Consider the following 18,513-nt stretch of genomic DNA (forward strand, 5'->3'; position numbering starts at 1 on the left):
TGGGGCGCTTGGGTGGCTCAGTCGTTAAGCGTCTGCCTTCAGCTCAGGTCATGGTCCCAGGGTCCTGGGATCGAGCCCCACGTCGGGCTCCCTGCTCTGCGGAGAGCCTGCTTCTCCCTCTCCCTCTGCCTGCTTGTGCTATCTTTCTGTCAAATAAATAATAAAATCTCAAAAAAAAAAAAATCGAAGGTTCGTGACAACCCTGCACGGAGCAATTTTAGTGTCGTTTTCCCATCTTTTCTCACCGTGTGTCTCTGTGTCACATTTTGGCCATTCTCGCAACATTTCAAACTTTTCTATTGTCCTATTTGTTATGCTGACCTGTGATCAGTGGTTACGACTCCGTGGAAGCTCAGTTAATGGTTAGCATTGTTTAGCAGTAAAGTATTTTTTAATTAAGGTCTGCAGATTGTTTGTAATAATGCCAGACGACAGCACGGAGTCAACCTAACTGTTATCTGCCCTGGGAAACTGAGCAGTTCCTGTGGCTCGCACTGTTATGATCCTCACTGCGTCTCAGTCCTTGGCGTAGTGTGGCGTCTGGAACGGGGTCCGAGGTATCTCTGAGGCGTTTCTATGGTGTCAGTGTTTCACAGCCATCAGTACCATCTGGCTCCGGATTTGTGTGTCTTCCCAGACGACACTGTCCCCATGAACCGCTAACCCCCGGCCCCTGGGAGTCTCTATTCCACTTTCTGTTTCTGTGAACTGATGCTAAGATCTTTTTCTTTTTAAAGGCTTTATTTTTCAGTAATCTCTACACCCAACGTGGGGCTCGAACTCACAACCCCGAGATCAAGAGTCACACGTTCCACCGCCCTCGCCAGCCCGGCGCCCTGATGCTAAGATCTTTTAACTCTAAATTCTTTCTGTCTTTGCACTTTGTGTAGACACCGAAGCAGTAGCTACTTGGGGGGTTGTGGGTGAAGGCAGTGGATTTAAAGTGCTTCCCGCTCCTTGTGTGGCAGCGTTTCCCCTCCTGCCCTCCACTGGGGGCTCCCTTGCCTGTAGTTCCCTGCAGAGCAGGGCCCCCTCGTCCCCTAGTGAGTGTGGCTTCCTGGAGATTTTGAGTAAGTCCGGAGGAGTGCTTCCTGGAGAGACTTTGACCCGGGCAGGTGGTTTGGGCAGTGGCCATTTATTGACCTCTCGTGAGGAGTGCGTGGTGCTCCCGAGAGCTGAGCCTGGGTGCCTCATTTCAGCACGGCCAAGACGGTCACCGCTTCCTCCCCCGGTTTTGTGTCCTGAGGGTCAGGGATGCTGACGACAGGGAGGAGGCCCCGGCTGCTCACAAAATTATGAGAAGAACCATCAGCCAGGAGGTCTCCCGAATTCGAAGGCTCTGGTGGCCTTGCCAGACAGACTTCATGTCAGTCTGTTGGCTTTGTGGTTTGCTGCTGAACTTCTCAGGAGAAATCTTATTAGCTAAGGTTTTCCTTCCCTGGTTGTTAAAATAATATGTGTTTATAATATTTCTAAAAATTTGGACCATGCCTCAAGCTACCTTTTTTTTTTTTTAAGATTTTATTTATTTATTTGACAGAGACACAGCAAGAGAGGGAACACAAGCAGGGGGAGCGGGAGAGGGAGCAGCAGGCTTCCCATCGAGCGGGGAGACTGACGCAGGGCTCAATCCCAGGACCCTGGGATCATGACCTGAGCTGAAGGCAGACGCCCAGCGACTGAGCCACCCAGGCGCCCCGCCTCAAGCTACTTTTAAGTGAAAGCTCTCCATGTTTCCACCAAGCAGAGGTCATCATGGCTGGAGGACCTGGGACACAATTATCATATGGTTTTGTACTCTGATTTTTTAAAAAAGATTTTATTTATTTATTTATTTATTTATTTGAGAGAGAGAGAGCGCTCTGGAGAGAGAGAGCATAGGCAGGGGGAGCGGGAGAGGGAGAGGGAGAAGCAGACTCCCCTCTGAGCAGGGAGCCCAACGTGGAGCTAGATCCCAGGACCCCGAGATCACGACCAGAGCCAAAGGCAGACGCTTAACGACTGAGCCACCGAGGCGCCCCTAAGATTTTATTTTTAAGTAATCTCTATACCGAGCATGGGGCTTGAACTCACAACCACAGGAGTTGCATGCTCTGTTGACTGAGCCAGCCAGACGCCCCTACCCTGATTTTTATTTTTTTAATTTTACTTTTTTTTAAGATTTTATTTATTGGGAGTGCCTGGGTGGCTCAGATGGTTAGGCGTCTGCCTTCGGCTCAGGTCATGGTCCCAGGGTCCTGGGATCGAGCCCCGCATCGGGCTCCTGGCTCAGCGGGAAGCCTGCTTCTCCCTCTCCCTCTGTCTCTCCCCCTGTTCATGCTCTCTCTCTCTCTGTATCTCTGTATCTGAAATGAATAAATAAAATCTTAAAAAAAAAGATTTTATTTATTTATTTTGACAGAGAGAGACACAGCGAGAGAGGGAACACAAGCAGGGGGAGGGGGATCTAGCTCTGCGTCGGGCTCCCTGCTCAGAGAGGAGTCTGCTGCTCCCTCTCCCTCTGCTGCTCCCCCTGCTTGTGCTCTCTCTCTCCTTGCTTCCCGCCGAGCAGGGAGCCCGATGCGGGGCTCGATCCCAGGACCCTGGGATCATGACATGAGCTGAAGGCAGCCGTTTAATCACTGAGCCACCCAGGCGCCCCCCGATTTTTAAAAAACTTAACACGTCGTGGATGGTTTTTGTGTCGATAAATCTGCAAATGATTATTTTTAGTTCTGTTTCGTATCCATTACATGGGTGTCATAGTGGTTTCTGGTGCGGCCGTCATAGTTAACTATGTGTATTACTGACTTCACTTTACACCTTGAGTTTTCTGGCTCTGGAACCCGGGGAGAGGCCTGGGTGTTGGCCAGGGCACACTTACCATCGTGTTTGCACACTTTAGCATCCTCGTGTAAAATGAAGCTGATGCCTATGCGTGCTCACTTTTCAGAGGGCAGAATCAGATGCTGGCTGTCCAGTGCCCTGGCACGTGGGCTTTGGGATGGACCATAGCTCTCTGGGAAGTGGGGGTGCAGGGCAGGTCCTCTCCCCATCCACCTGCTCTCTCCCCACTGGGCTGGTGGCTTTGTAGGAGGAGGCAAAGGTTGGTTTTCTCAGGTGCAGTGATGAAGACGAGGGGCAGATCTGCCCTTTTAGCCTTCAGGAAGAGTCGTTGGTACTCTGTCACCCTCACTGACTCATAGTAGGTCACCGCTGTCCTGGGGGCTCCAGCTCTGGGGAGCTGACATCTCCCTGCTAGACGTGTTCTGCCCACAGGGGCTTGGACTGGCCCGTCGGCTCCCTCCTGTTGCCAAGAGCCAATGGCTCTGCCACTTTTCACCCCTGAAGGGGAGCTTCCTGCAGAGATGGGAACCAGCTTTGGGTTTTCCCGCTGTTACACATGAGGCTTCTCGGAAACAGAGAATATCTGAGGTCACCACGTGGTTTAGAGATTGTGCTTGTGACAAGAGAGGGCGTGGACATCTGCCTCCCCGTGTAGGCATCACTAGATGATGGAGCTGCTTTGTCATTCTGATCCTCAGAATCCTTCTCAACACAGTGCTCCCAGCCAGCTGATCAGACTTGGCTCTGAGATGCCAGTCCCTGCTTGGAGCTTCTCTTTCTCACTCTTGGTTCTATTCACAAGGTCCCTGCCTGCACACCATTTCTGCCTGTAGCCTGCTCGCGTCCTCCTGGCCCGTCCTGGTGGCCTGCTTGGGTGCAGCCCCTGCTGGGCTGTGAGCTCCCTCCTCTGGTCTCTTGGATTGTGCCCACCTGCCCCTTTCTTAGGAAGCGTAGCACACACGGTATGTTCTTTGCAGCCCCGTCCGATAATGAGGTTTGGACTGGTGTGTGATAGCTCTGCTTTCCCAGTGCATCTTTGTGCTGTGAGCACCAGCCAGGTGCAGGGTCGGGCTCACTGGTGGCCCTGGTGGGTGCTGGTTGTGGCCGACACCTGGAGCACGGTACCTGAGGCCAGCCAGACCCGGAGTTGGCCTTGGCTCAGTGGACTTCCTGGGCAGAAGCTGCACCGTCCCTCTGTCCCTGTGTACCAGTACCTGGCACAGGCCCTGGCCGTGGTGGGGCCCACTGAGTGCCTGGTGCTGGCGACGGGGCGTTAAGGGCCTACTCTGGCCTGCCGTGCTGAGAACCCTGTGTGTGTGACTGCCCTTGTGTGTTCCTCCAGCAAACCTCTTTGAGCTTCTGCTCTGGGCCCCTGTCTTGGACGCTGGGGGCTGTGTGAGCACCCCGTTTGCATGCCAGCACCCTGTTATTCCTCTGTTGTTCAAGCCTCCCAGAACTTCTGTGAGATACATGCTGTTAGCCCCAGTGTGTAGATGGGGAAACCGAGGCTCTGGGAGGCGCAGCTGGAGTGCAGCCTGGACCCCAGCATGGGCAGGACGGGAGGTTGTGTCCAGAGGGAAGAAGGGCACCCGCCCCCTCCAGAGGGCTGTGCCGGGTGCTGCGTGGGACTCTCCAGAGCCATGTGGGCATCTCAGCCGGAGGCCCCAAGCCCTGAGGGAGGCTCACGGGGCTGAAGAATCTTCTGGGCTTGTCAGGACTGCATCCAGATCCAGGTCTACTGGAAGCCTTTCTCCTCCAGCCGTGCTGCCGGGGGCAGGCTGAGATGCAGCCTGATGGGAGAGGCCCTGGAGCCTGTCTGTGCGGATATCCTCTGCTGCCCACTGTTGTCTGGGGCGTGGCCCGGCTGTGGGTCTGGGCTGTCCAGCACGGCCTGCAGAGGTCTTTCCTGGCTGGGAAGCAGCATATGGTGGCTCCGGGCAGCTCGGCCGCAGACAGGGGACCTGCTGGCCTACCTGCTGGCCTTCCTGCTGGCCTTCCTGCCAGTCTTGCGGCCAAGCGGGGCCCCGGCTGCTTTTCTATGAGGTACCCAGCAGATGGCGCCATGGCTCACAGTAACCGTGGTTTCCCCGCTAGGCCTGTGTCCCACGGGGGGCAGAACCTGAAAAGGGAAAAGGCTGGAACCTCTTCTCCCTTTTCTGAGGCCTTTCTTTTTTCTTATCTCCTTCCCTGCCTCAGGCTCAGAAAACCACTGAGTGAGAGGAGCTCCCGGCCCCAGGCTGTTGTGCTACCCCCGGCCTGGAGTGTGGAGGTCTGGTTTCTCCCTGACTCCCTGTGACTCAGCCCGGCAGCCCGGCAGCCCAGCTGGTGTGACACCTGCAGTCCTGGCGCCTCTCTGCAGCCCAGCACCTTCCCGCTGGCTCGCGTGTCTGACCTACAAGTGGCTGCGTCTCAGAGGTCGCGCTCTGGTGCCCCTTGTGGGCCCGGCACTGACGCCAGCAGCTTTGGCCCCACTGGGACCCGGGTTTGCAGCCTAGCCCTGCCTCGCAGGAGGTGGCTGGCCTTAGGCGGCTGCCTCAGCTTCCTCAGCTGGGAGGGGAGTTGGTGGCGGTGACGTGTGTCCAGCACCAGGTGCGGCATCCTGACAGGCATTCTTATTATTTTATTTTATTTATTTATTTTATTTATTACTCTTATTTTCTGATCTTTGCTCTTGCAAGTTTGAAACGTTACCATTTGGGCCCTACTCTGCCCTCTGTGGCATCACCCCCTGCTAGGTTTGGAGGGGCTTCTTCTGCATGTTCCCCCGTTCGGGTCGCTCTGGTTTCCCACTGTCAGGTTTGGGTCTAGAGCTGGGTCTAGAGCGACACCTGTGGGCTTGGAAGCTCTTGGGGCCCCCTTGGGGGAGCAAGACGAAGCTTCCCGCCTGCATCCCTCCTGCTCCTACCCCCACTGTGAAAACACCCCAAGTTCATCGGGTCAGGTGTCCACCCCCACTTCCCTCCCGGCCTTAGACACCCTGCCCGGAGCCAGCCTCTGTGTGTCCCATTTGCTGTCCCTCTGGAAACCCAGAGGCGTCCTGTCCCGGCCGAGTGAGCACCGGCGCGGCCGCCCCGCCGGGCTGCCCTCCGTCTGGGCCCCCCGGGCAGTGTCCGGTGCGGGAGCTGCGCCACGTGGCCCTCTGCAGCGGGACTGCCCTTTGCTTCTTCCTGTCCGAGCTGCGCACTGAGCCACACCTCTGCCGGCCACGTACCCGCCTGGTACCGGGTGGGAGGCCCCTTCCGAGGGGCTGTCAGCCTCTCCGATTTTCTTTGATCCTGCCCTTCCTGGAAGCCGCCTGCAAGGCCTCGTGGCTCCCAGGGGTTGGGCAAGGGCAATGCCCGCACTCCAGTCTTCGTGGTGTCCTACGCCGAGTGACAGCAACTTGCTTTGGTCCATGTGGCCTCCGGCTGAGGTCACTCCCACCTTCTCCCTCGGATCGCATGAGCGGCGCTCACGCCGTGGCCTCTACACTTGCTGGCTCCGTGACTTTGAGCTGGTCATTTCCTGCGTGAGCGGACTCTCCTGTTGGAAGTAGCATCCGTGGTCCCTGCCTCCCACACTGCTGTAATCCTCTGGTGATGGCATCATTGGCCACTTTGTGCGTGTTACTTGGGTGGTGGCGGGGTCTTCTGCAGACGAGGCAGCCTGGTTGTGTGAGGTTTGCGGATTGCAAGGGAACGGCTCTCCGCTGCTCCCAGGACATCCCGCAGCACCCTGTGTGAATGGCTGGGGCACTTGGGGAAGGTGGGGGGGGCAGAAGAGGCTTGTGCCCTGACGTGTCCCCTGCATGTTGCTGGAGTTGTCTGAGGTGAGGACGAGCTGGTTCTGAAGCTTGCCCGAGTGCTCTCCAGAAGGTGCAGCGGTGTCGGGGGCCATGTCCATTCCTGGTCCTTCCAGGCCACGTGTGTTTACTTGTCACTGACCTCTGTCGGTTGTCACCCTCAGGGGGTCGTGGGTTGGAGCCGTGTAGCCGCCTTTCCCAGGAATGTCGGGAACCCTGTGCCTGGGCGGGAGCAGGCGCGACTCGGGTCGGACGGGTCGGACATTCCGCCAGTCGGGGTCAGGTCTCTGCCTCGGAGGCCCCGTGGAAATTCCTTCCCCCAGGTGTCCCGGAGTGCGTTTCTCAGCAAAGGCTTGTGCTGGCAAGGAATGTGGGCCTGCGAGGCCGGCAGGCGGTTTGCTGCAGGTCCTGAGCCGCCCGAGCCGCCGAGCACGGCTCCCCGCCCTGCCCCGCCGCCCTGCTCCTTGCTGGCAAGTGCGCGGGCCGAGCCCCTGGGCCTGGGCCGTGCCTCTGGGCCTCCTGCTCCGATGTGCCGCTTCCTGCCCCGAAAACACGCTCGGCTCCGTCTGTGTTTGTGTTCTGTAAACGTGTTTAGAAATGAGTAAAGTTTACAGATGGAGCGATTAATTGTTTAAGTCTGGGGAACCCTGGGAGCTCTAGAATGGAAAGTGGATGTTACAATACAGAATTAGCACTGTTTTACGGCCTTAATTGCTGTTAAAGGGGCAGTCGAGCTCCATCGGGAATCGCATCGGTTCGCCGCGTTCTCGAGGTGGATTTCTGGGAGCATTTCGTCATTCCTATCTGGAATGCCGAGCCGCATGTGACCCGGAAAAGGACCAGGCAGACTGGGCTTTACTTCTGCAGGTTCGGGGCAGGGGACCCTCGGCCTTGTCTCAGAGCTTGGAGGCTGGCGAGTTCTGGCTCTGCGTGTGCAGGAGGCCCCTAGGCTGGATCTGGGCCTTGGGCCAGGTGCTGTGGGAGCCACGGTGGCCACCAGCCGGTGTGGGTGGAGAGGACATCAGGAGCCAGACTGTAGCCCCTGGCTGCTGATTGGCGTGGAAGCCGTTCAGGGATTAAATCTCTTGTGGTCCAGATTGTCCAGGCTGCCTGAGTGGAGGGATGAGGTCCAGTACCCCACGGTGGGCCGTGGTTGCATCTGCTGGTGGGCGGGAGACCTTTCCCACCTCAAGTAGTCTCTCCTAGGGTCCTCCATGGCTGTGAGGGCAGGATCGGCGGGCAGAAGCAGGGGTCTGGGCTGGTTCCAGGCTGCCCTGAGGTAGGCTCTGGGCATCCGTGGGATTATCGGGGAGCTCGGAAGGTGCTCCCTGCGCTCCTCCCCAGAGCAGCATCTGAGTTCTGTGCACTTTGACAGACGTCCCCTTATCACCTCCAGGTTGTTTTATTCCTGGCCTCCGTCTGCCTTTGTGCTGCTCGAAGACCGTTGTTAGGGCACGCCTGGGTGGTTCTTCTCGCTACTTTGGCTTTTCTATAAGACCTTTATCTTGGGGGGAGGAGGCTGTCGGCTTCAGTGTTGTTTCTTGTTTCTCTGGCAAAGAAGCACACCCAGCAGGTGTTTCGTAGCTGATTGAACGCGTTCTGCCTCTGGACTGCTTCCCGGCCTGTCCCGCCAAGACCCCTTTCCGGTTCTGACACCCGCAGGCCTTGAGGTCCCAGGGCCCAACCCTCGCTATGGAGTCAGGCCCAGACTGGTTCCGGCACGGTGACTGCAGGATGTACCTTTCCTGAGCCACCGGTCATCTGCTTGTGGTGGTGATGAGCATGGAGCCCAGGCTGGTTCTCTCTGCTTCTCTGAGGGCCACAGGCAGCTGTAAAGTGGACTTACAAGATGAAGGTGTTCTAGGAGATTGGGGGTCTTTTCCCAGCCATTCCGTTTTGATGGCTCCGGAACCGTGTTCTCTTGACCCAATTAGGGTGGGTGGGTCCACTGGCTTCTGACTGTGGGCCTTAAGAGGTGTCTGAGTTTGTTGAAGGCTTGTCTCTTTTTTTTTTTTAAAGGGAAAGGACTCAGAATACTAAGATTTTACTTATGTATTTGACAGAGAGACAGTGAGAGAGGGGAACACAAGCAGGGGGAGAGGCAGAGGGAGAAGCAGGCTTCCCGCGGAGCAGAGAGCCCGATGTGGGGCTCGATCCCAGGACCCCGGGATCATGACCTGAGCCGAAGGCAGACGCTTAACGACTGAGCCACCCAGGCGCCTCTGAAGGCTTGTCTTTTGAGGTATAAAAGTGTTCATACGGGGCGCCTGGGTGGCTCAGTTGGTTAAGCGACTGCCTTCGGCTCAGGTCATGATCCTGGAGTCCCGGGATCGAGTCCTGCATCGGGCTCCCTGCTTGTCAGGGAGCCTGCTTCTCCCTCTGACCCTCCCCCCTCTCATGTGCTCTCTCTCTCTCTCTCTCTCTCTCATTCTCTCTGTCTCAAATAAATAAATAAAATCTTTAAAAATAAATAAATAAATAAATAAATAAATAAATAAAAGTGTTCATACATTTGGCCCAGTAATCCTATTTCTGGGATTTATTCTGAGGCTACAGTTCAAGATGCAGAAATAATTATGCTATATTAAATGATGCTTATTAGTACAACAGTAAGAGAGAAGCCTCCACACATGTGTCCACCAGGGACGACGCGTGAGTGGGTGTCCTGCCCTGAGGGCCGAGCGGGAGGTCCGGGCAAGCCGGCCCGAGGCCGGGCAGGGCTGGGTACTGTCTGTCAGGCCGGGGTGGACACGGTCTTTGTTTAACATAAAGATGTCAAGGACTGGAAGGAAGTGCAGCAAACCTGACTCCCATTGTGTATGTTTCGATCTGTCACCTAAGCCACGTCCAGAACAAGTGTGTCTGGTACCACAGGATAACGTGCAGCAGCAGGACGCAGATGAGGAGGCGGGCAGGGCGGGTGGCTGGCCCAGCTGAAAGCAGGGCGGGGGCTCTGTCCCCGAGAGCGGGGCCTCTCTGCACTCCTGCACACATTTCTGTTATATTTTCTCCTTATTTATTTTTTTAAAGGTCTTTAAAATTTACTTATTTGAGAGAGAGTGAGCGAGCACATTTGAGAAGAAGCAGACTCCCCGCTGAGCAGGGAGCCTGACGTGGGGCTCGATTCCAGGACCCCGAGATCGTGACCTGAGCTGAAGGCAGACGCTTAACTGACTGCGCCATCAGGCGCGCCTGTCATATTTTCTCTTTATTTATTTATTTTTTAAAGATTTTATTTATTTAATTGACAGAGAGAGAGGGAACACAAGCAGGGGGAGTGGGAGAGGGAGAAGCAGGCTTCCCGCCGAGCAGGGAGCCCGATGCGGGGCTCGATCCCAGGACCCTGGGATCATGACCTGAGCCGAAGGCAGTCGCTTAACCAACTGAGCCACCCAGGCGCCCCTCATATTTTCTCTTTAAACAAAACAATAGTTTAGAAACAAACAAAACCTCTTTTCTTCCCCCAGGAGCATTCAGAGAAGGTATTTGTGGGCCTCAGATTTTCGGATAGCTGAAGGTGCATGTTAAATACCCGGGGTAAGGTTGCAGCGGCTCGGGTAGAGATTTTTCTCCAATGCAGTACCTCCCTTCCGGGCGTTACAAACAGCAGTGTAAGCATAGTTTCACTTTAATGCTACCCTCAGGCCCTCCAGGAAGGGCAGGCCTTCTGCCCCATCCATGGAGACCCCTGGTTGACCTGCTTCTCGTGGGGTCTTCTCCCCGCCTCTGGTGGGAGCCAGGCGGCTGAGCTCACAATGCCGAGTTTTAAAACCGGTGAGCAGGCCCCTGTGTGTGGAGCTCCTCTGTTCCTCGGTGCGGTCCCTGGCCGGCAGTTCTAGGAAGGCCGGAGTGCCTGCCTTGTGCTCTGCCTGATGCATGTCCCACGCCCGCGTTGCTGCCCAGGACAGCACGGGGTGTAGACAAGCCTGAGGAGCAGAACAGGAGACCTCCTCGGGGCGCCTCAGGCTGGCGCCTGGGGGCGAGGCCACTGACCTCCTAGGCCTGGCTCTTGTCCTCCGAACTCATGGCCAGAAGCCACAGCCTTGAGTCTTGACCTTAGCAATACCATTGGCTCTGGTCAGAGGGAGGTCCTGAGAGGTGACCCGCCCTGCTGTCAGTCACTGGCCTACAATGGCTTCTAAACACAGGGAGCCACAGGGAGCCAGAAGTTTTATTTCACTGGGGCAGTTTACTTAAATCTCAAACTATATTTGAATCATGCAAAACAACATTGTAACGCGTTCATACGTTATAAGGCAGGATACACCCCCTGCCCACACCGCCAAGAACTCGCCTCCGCCCTCGGGGCCCCTTCCCTCCCAAAGGGAGCCCCAGCCCCCCACTTGGACATGAGTGATTGTCGTCTTCCCACTTGTCACCACTTCCCGTCTCCACTCCGGGCGAGGCCCGCCGAGCTGTGCGATGTCTCTGGTGATGTCGCTGGCCATCTGGGCCGGTGGGGGCCGTGAGTCTGTAGCTGAGAGCACGCACAGGCTCCTTGAGGCCCAGGGAGGGACTTTGCAAAGAAAGCGGCTGTGAGTGTGCTCCCCTGAGCTCTGTCCAAGTGCCAGTGAATCCAGGTGTGAACCGAGAGCAAGCAGGAAGTGGGGTGGAATTGTGGTGGGGGCATCTCCACTCCTTGACCCGGGGACCTTGTGTGCGTGGCTCCCAAGTGCTGTCGGCCTGGCCCCCTGGCCTGCCGCCACCCGGAGCTGCCCGGGGCTGCGCAGAGGGAGTGGGGCCAGGCAGCGCAGCCCGCATTCCTGGCTTTGGGTGAGAAATCAATCCCCCTTTAGCGTCTTGACAGCAACCTGTGAAGAGCCTGGGGTGGCACCGGCCTCGGGAAGGGCAGGCAGGCGGAGGAGTCTTTGCACGCACATCCCACATCCAAGAATATTTTGTTTCAAGTAAATCACACAGCGGGTTTGCAGGCAAGGACTTGCCTGTGAGGTTCATGGTCACAGGCACTGCTGCCCGTGAGCAGAACACTGAGCTCAGAACTGGGAGGCATTTCCTTGGTGCCTTTATTGCCAGAATATCCAGCTTTGTGAGTGCCTTTCTGGCATTTACTTTACATGTGTCATAAATCCATCACTGCCTCCTCTGGAGGCCACAGGGCGGGCCGGGCCGAGGCTTCCTTGTCCCTTCCAGCGGGCACGGGGCTGGAGGGGACTTGCCTTAGTTTTGGCAAATGCCCAGGTTCCCTGTCCTGTGAGCACTTTCCCATCGCTTGCCCTTTGAGACTGTGGGACAGAAGTTACTATGGGGTCTGGACGTCTTCTGTCACACTCTGTGGGGACCTGTGTGTCTTCCTTTCCCTGGACCCCCTGCAGCCGGCACTTCTGTTTCGTCTCTTGGCCAGTGCACAGGGTGGGCCGCTACGCACCGGGCCCTGCCACTGAGCGCCTGAGGGACTGTGGCCAGCGCATCACCTTCCCTGGGTGGGAAGGGGGCTGGTCACCTCACCAGCCGTCCCTGCGGGGCCCCGGGGACGGTGGCCTGAGTTGCTCCATGGCTGTGGAGCATCTGTGCTGCATCAGGGGACACTGTCTCCCTGTGGGGCGGGGAGGGCGAGCCACTTGTCTCGAGTTTGGATGAAGGCTCATAGCTCCCAGCAGCGGCATCTGGCAGAGTTGCTGGCTCGCCTGGCTTGGGAGTTTGTGCCCCTTGAGGGTGGCCTGTGGCCACGCAGGGTTGGCTGCCTGTCCCCTTCCTCCACCCCTTGAGGGTGTCGTCCTGCCGGTGGGGCCTCGGGTGCCCAGGGGTGTGGCTTCCCGTGGCTTCAGTGGCTCCCAGGAGGCCCTGCTACACAGGAATGCGGTGGCCTGTTCTGACAGGCTGCTCTCCTGTTCTCTCCCTCGGCAGGCGAAGCCCCGATGGCTGTCTCCCGGCGGAGGGTGACAGGCAGCCCCCTCCCCGCCTCTCCCGGCACCCCTGGGGCCCCGCTAACAGCTTGCCTCTGGTTCAGTTTCCAGGCCGAGCGGCCCGCGCTGAATGTCGTCATCTTCCCTCTGCTCCACGAGGGCCTGACCAATGTCATCCGGGACGTCCCCATGGTGCACCTGGATGAGATCACCTTATTTAAAAGCAGAGTGGCTGAGGAGCCACCGAACCTGTGGTGGTGACAGGGACAGCTGGCGCCGGGCGAAGCTGCTTCCGGCGGCCGAGCCTCCTGCCAGCCACTGTCGCCTCTGTCGGTCTCCTGGGCCTGGAAGCACGACTGCCCTGAGGGGCGTGTGGCCCGGCTGCTGCTGCTCACGCCTGCCCCTGCCGGACACCGGGGCCTCTTGGATCCCAAGAGGAAGGACTCCCCCTCTGCCCGGCCATCCCGCGCCCCTGTCGTCTCCCAGGGCCCCCCGAAGCTTCCTCTTGCTTGCTCTTGGCGCTCGGTGAAACGCGAGTCCCATCCGCGAGGAGGATGAGAAGGAAGAGCCGGCTGTCCCTGCAGGGCCTGGCGTGGGTACTCCTGAGCTGAGACTCTCGTCCGTCACGGAGCGCTGACTCTCTGGGGGCCCTGACCAGGTCCCCAGAGCAGCACGGGGCCCCAGTGCTGCCCCCCGCCCCACCGCCTCTTCCACCCTCCAGTGTGTCTCATGTGTTTCTGGCCACCTGCCGTCAGGCTCTGCAGAGGGGTGGCCTCAGGCCCGGGGCTGGAGGTGACCGTGCGTGTGGGGACGGACACGCTCACATGGTGGCCCGATGGCACGGCTTCCCTCGGGCCAGCTGGGAGCACAGCGTGGAGGGGAGCTCCAGATTTGGGGCTCCCCTTCCCAGTAACACATGTTTTAACTCAATTATGTCTCCAGCGTGTTTCCAGCCAGATGGCGTCAGACAAGTTTGGGGCCGCTGGCTGGGCCGGGACCCCGTGGGGCTGGGACTGGGGGGCAAGGCCTGGGGCAAGCCCGCTGTACAGCCAGCACGGCACCACTCAGCTTTAGGACCTCTTCTCCGTGAAGATCTGTGTTTCTGGGGAAATACATACCTGGCTTCATTCAAGAAACTTGAAATATTAAAACTTAGAAAGGACATTTAAGGCCAGAGTAGTGATCAAACTACCCCGTTTCGTATAGCTTTATTTAGCACTTTAAAAAATTCAGTGCAGCTATTCCAAAAATGGGGAGTGACCTCCCAGTGTCCAGGGCCACCCTTCCTGTGCTGAGCCTGCTGCCTTCTCGACCGCAAGACTCCCCAGAGCTGGTGGCCCCTCGGCCGGTGGCTTCCAAGGGGCTGTGATCGGGTTCCCTCCAACCCGGGTCCAGCCCTGACCGCCCTCAGTGATGCTCCTGGAGGCTTGCCAGGGGTCCTGGGCACCGTTGGACGGCTTCCAGGCGGGGGCACGTCAGTCCTGCAGAGGCTGCCTCCCCGGGCCTCCCTCTCCCTCTGGGTTGGGGGTGCAGAGCCCACCAGGCCCTGCTCACGCTGCTGGTGCCCATCTGCTCTGGGCCCCCAGCCTGGCCATCTTCCCACTTTGTGTCTGTGGAGACAGTCCCCCTCTCCCCGTTCCGTGTAGCATGTCCTGCAGCTTACCTACTAAAAGAGCGGGTCCATGACCCTGGGGCTTTTCATTTGCCTTTCCGTCCCTGGGTTCTTGAGGGACGGACAGTTCTGCAGCCCCCAGCCCCGCGGGGCTGAAGGGGTCCAGGAGGCCAGACAGCACAGCTGCAGGAATCAAGCAGTCCCGGGGTCAGGGCCCTGGGAGGAACAGTCTGCCCATCCCAGGGGCTCTGCTCTGCCCTCCGCCCTCCTGTCTGCGTGGACGGGGGGATGCACGGGTGCCGTGGGGTGAGTCTCCTCCCTCCTCGCCCTGGTTTTCATGCCCTCTCCCTGCCCTGGGCTGAGGCTGGCACTTCTTTGCAGCCCAGCCAGAGGGACTGGTCTGCAGGCTGCCCGTAGACGAATGCCTACAGCCTTCACCTTAGAGGTCCTGATGTGGTCTGAGAGCCCTGCCTGGCTTCACAGGCTGAGGGACAGACTGCCCTGGGCCCCGGAGAGACAGGGCTGAGGTCCCGATAGGGCCCCATGGCTGTAGATGAGGGTCTGAGAGTTGGTGGGCGCACTTCCCCTCCCCAATTTTGGGGTATTTCAGGTGGTGCCCAGAGACCACCCCCCTCCAGGCAAAGGTGGTCAAGGAAGGGGGTGGTAATGGGAACTGACCACTTCTTCTCCTCAAAGCAAGCGTGTGGCTGGTCACAGCCTGACTGGCATGGGGGTGTTCCCCAGTGGGGAGGTGCCCAGGGCTCTGGGTGGCTCTGGGTGCCCTTCTCTCCTCCAGAGCAGCCCGGGCTCTGGCTGGAGAATGAGGTTTCCACTAGGCTGCAGTTGTGTGTTCACGCCCTCGCCTGGGTGGCCTCTTCTCCCGAGCAAGCAGTTTTAACCAGCAGCAGCATTTATGCCAACAAACAGGGCCCGGAGGGGACGTTCACCCCGAGGCTGGGTGTGTGAGCTGTCGTGGAGAGCCGCCCCCACGCAGTAGACTGTGTACTCTCAGTGTGTCCGTAACCATCCTGCTACTAGAGCAAGAACTTCCGCCGCTTCTGCCCTCGGGACGGGACTCACCAGATGTTAATAGTGTGCTTATTCTCGCTAAGTGCTATTTTGGCAGCGGTGTTAATTGCAATTTATATTCTGCAGCATTTTATGCTGGGAAAAGAACCCACCCTAATGGTCCCCAATTGGCAGAACTGGCCTGTTAAGTGCGGACCATATGCTGCCTGCCGAGAGGGGGCCTGGTCAGCACTGCTGGCTGTGCGTGTGTGCGCGTGCGCACACCTGTGTGCACACACACGTGAGTGTAGTCTGTGTACACGTGCGTGGTGTGCGTGTGTGTGCACATGTGCATGCGAGCACGCTTCTGCATGTGATCACGTGTGTGCGTGTGCGTGTGATCGTGTGTGCGCGCGTGCGTGCATGTACATCTGCGTGTACGCACATGTGAGTAGTCTGTGTACACGCGCATGGTGTCTGTGCGTGCACATGTGCATGCGAGCACGTTTCTGCATGTGATCGTGTGTGCGTGTGCGTGTGATTGCGTGTGCGCGTGCGTGTACATCTGTGTGCACACACATGTGAGTACTGTCTGTACACGTGCATGGTGTGCGTGTGTGCGTGCACATGTGCATGCGAGCATGTTTCTGCATGTGATCACGTGCTTGTGCGTTTCTGTGTGTGATCGCGTGTGTGCGTGTGCGTGTATGAGAGAGAGGAGAGACCGGGGGAGGTGGGAATGCCGAGGAAGGAGGGAAGGAGAGATCAGGGCATTTATCCCTTTGTTAAAATAGAAGCCCCCTGCCCTCCTCCCACCTGTGCCCACCTCGCCCCTAGACCTTGTGGCTCACTCCCCCCACCCCACCCCCGGGTGACCAGGCATGCCTGCCCCCGGGGCTCTGACTTGGGTGCCACACAACGTGGCCGGAGGGTCTGAAGGTGCTCCCCGGGGGAGGCATCTGGAGCCTGAGAGGAGCAGAGGTCTGCAGCCTCCTTCCCTGTCGGTGGCTTTTCATTCTCACGCACAAGTATCTTTAGTTCCCAGCCCAAGGAGGCTGGATTAGGGACACTTCACTCTGTCATACATCCCGGGGGGCGGATCTTCTCCCTGCCTGGCAGCTGTCCTCTTGAGGACCCAAGGATTCATGGGTCTGGGCCCCCGTGTCCAACACCAGGCTGGAGGGCGCTCTGCTGGTGCCCGTGGCTGGGGCCCAGGACGGGCCCTGGGACGACGCCCCCCACACACACCTCAGGCAGCTCTTGCAAGGCTGGGTGTTGAGGGTGAGCCTCCCTTAACCGGTTGCCCCTGCGCCAGGACCCACGGCTGCAGGCCACTTGGCTGCAAGGACAAAGCTTGGCGGAGGCCTGGCTGGGAGAGCTGGGCCAGGGGAGCAGGGCCGCAGGAGCCGCGGGACCTGGATGTCTGTTGGCCCTCGAGGGTCTGAAACCAGCCTCTGCTGTCCTGGTTGTGCCAGTGGTCCTCCTCGAGTCTGTGTCAAGAAGGTGACGATCCCGCCGCCTCCCCCCAGCTTGCAGGAAGGGGACCCACCCTCATGACCTCCTCTGAGTGGCACGGGGGTATCAGGCAGCCCCCTGCTCCCACTGGCCCTCATTATCTGCTCTGGAGGGTTTGAGAATTGTCGAGGCCTTGTAAGGAAGAATAATAAGAAATGAGAAATTAGTGGACGAGTATAATGCAGTATGTCCGGTGGTGGCAGATTTCAGCGGAGACCCCAGGTTTCCGATGCAGAGGTGGAAGGGGGCACCGCTGCCCGCAGTTCCCTTGGCCTTGGCCCTGGCCCTGGCCCTGAGCCTCCTCCCCCACACTTCGCCAGGAGGGGACGGGATTGTGCGGCGGGGGCTCGGGTGCCCTTGTGGTGCTCACAGGCCTTGTTTGTGCTGGGGGCACGGGGTTCTCACTGGGAGTCTCTAAGGTCGCTGACACAGGCTGGATGGTGTCACCTGAATGTCTAAATTACTTTCTAGAGCTTTTTCAGAAACCACGGTGGGGGGCGGGAGGGGGAGGTTGCATTCATGTCACAAGGTCGGGGCACCTGCTGCACCCTGCTCCGGACCAGCCAGCCGGGGAATGGCGGGCGGGGGGACCCAGGGCTGCCCGTGGTCGTGAGGTCCGGGAGCCACGTTCACCACCTGGGAGATTCGGTCTGTAGCGCTCCGCTAAACCTGATGAGGAGATGGTTTTCTGTGGAATCCTAACGGCGTGGGCCAGAGGCTTCTCTGTGTGCTCACCGTAGCGGGCGGGCTGGAGGGCGAGGGGTCCAGAGAGGCGGCCACATGACGGCCGTAGTGCAGGTAGGCTGTCCAGCCCCGGCCGCCCTCGACCACTGGCTGTCCGTATGCGGCTGACCGGAAGCACTTGAGCTCAGCATGTTTTTCAAAGGGTGGGGTGAGTTGGCCAGGGGGCTCATGGTATGTGGTGACCAGGTGCTAAGTGACCAAATACGTGTCACCTGCTTTTCCACACAGACCTCCTTTTCTGTCTGGCGATGCCCACTCCTGAATTTTGTGTTCAAATGACATTTTTGAATGGGTATTTTCATGTAAATTTGTGGCATGTGGAAAGTTTCAAATAAAGTGGACTTGATTTAGAAAACCAGGTGATTATGCAGTCCTTCCGGAAGGGACGCTCCCTGACCTTTCCCCTGTGAGCCTCTCCAGCCCTGGGGGTGGGCCAAGGCGGTGGGGGGGGGCACTCATCACCCGCGGCTGTTCTGACGTTGGGGTTACCTGCTTGGAGACGGGAGATCCAGTGGGGGACCCAGGAGGCAGCTGCTGGGTCAGCCTTTGCGGGCCAGGGAGGGAGGCTATGGGCCGCTGGAGCATAGTGACACTGCTGTGCAGCCACCACCACCGTCCGGCTCCAGAACGTGCCATCCGTCCACTCTGAGACTCTGTCCCGGTGACACACTGACCCCGCCCCCCAGCCCCCCGACACCACCATCTGCTCTCTGTGCACCGCACGACTCCGGGAACCTCGAAGGAATGGACTCACAGGATTCGTCCTTCTGGGATGGGCTTATTTGTAGCCTCTGTTTTAGGCAGAAGCGTCCTTCACCAGACCTGGGCTCTGGGAAGGGGCTCTGGCTGCAGTGTGGCGAGGGGAGAAGGTAGCAGCTGAGCCCGAGAGACCGGGGCAGGTGAGCAGGTGTCCGGGCAGGAGCAGGGACCTGGACTCGGGAGGGGCCGGGGACCCCAGGGTGCTGTGGGACAGAGGAACAAGGGTGTGGGGGCTGTCAGGTGGGCCGAAGAGGGCTCAGCTGCACCTCCTGAGCCCCCCGCCTGTCCTCCAGAGGGGAGTCACCTGAGGCAAAATGGCGATTAGGGGGCAGGGGCCTCCATCCTTCCCGACTGTCCAAGCCAGTCACCCAGGCTTGGTGCGCGCGTACCCACAGGACTCCCCA

The 18,513-nt window shown here is 58.6% G+C and overlaps 1 protein-coding gene across 4 annotated transcripts in view; it reads left to right on the plus strand.

The window, feature by feature from the left end:
- FBXL18 (F-box and leucine rich repeat protein 18) overlaps nucleotides 1-17,705 on the plus strand; it is a 41,815-nt gene extending 24,110 nt beyond the window's left edge. For 3 of the 4 annotated variants that reach the window (XM_025863805.2, XM_073886309.1, XM_073886308.1), the window contains exon 5: nucleotides 12,576-17,705. In XM_025863805.2, coding sequence (XP_025719590.1) covers nucleotides 12,576-12,732 — 157 coding nt within the window. In that variant the 3' untranslated portion in view covers nucleotides 12,733-17,705. The remainder of the gene's footprint in view (nucleotides 1-12,575) is intronic. The other variant, XR_012376272.1, reaches the window with a different exon arrangement.
- The last annotated feature ends 808 nt before the right edge of the window (nucleotides 17,706-18,513 follow it).

The sequence above is a fragment of the Callorhinus ursinus genome, unplaced genomic scaffold (genome assembly GCF_003265705.2).
Source record: "Callorhinus ursinus isolate GAN/ISIS: 27379988/994484 unplaced genomic scaffold, GSC_fseal_2.0 scaffold70, whole genome shotgun sequence".
NCBI lineage: Eukaryota > Metazoa > Chordata > Mammalia > Carnivora > Otariidae > Callorhinus > Callorhinus ursinus.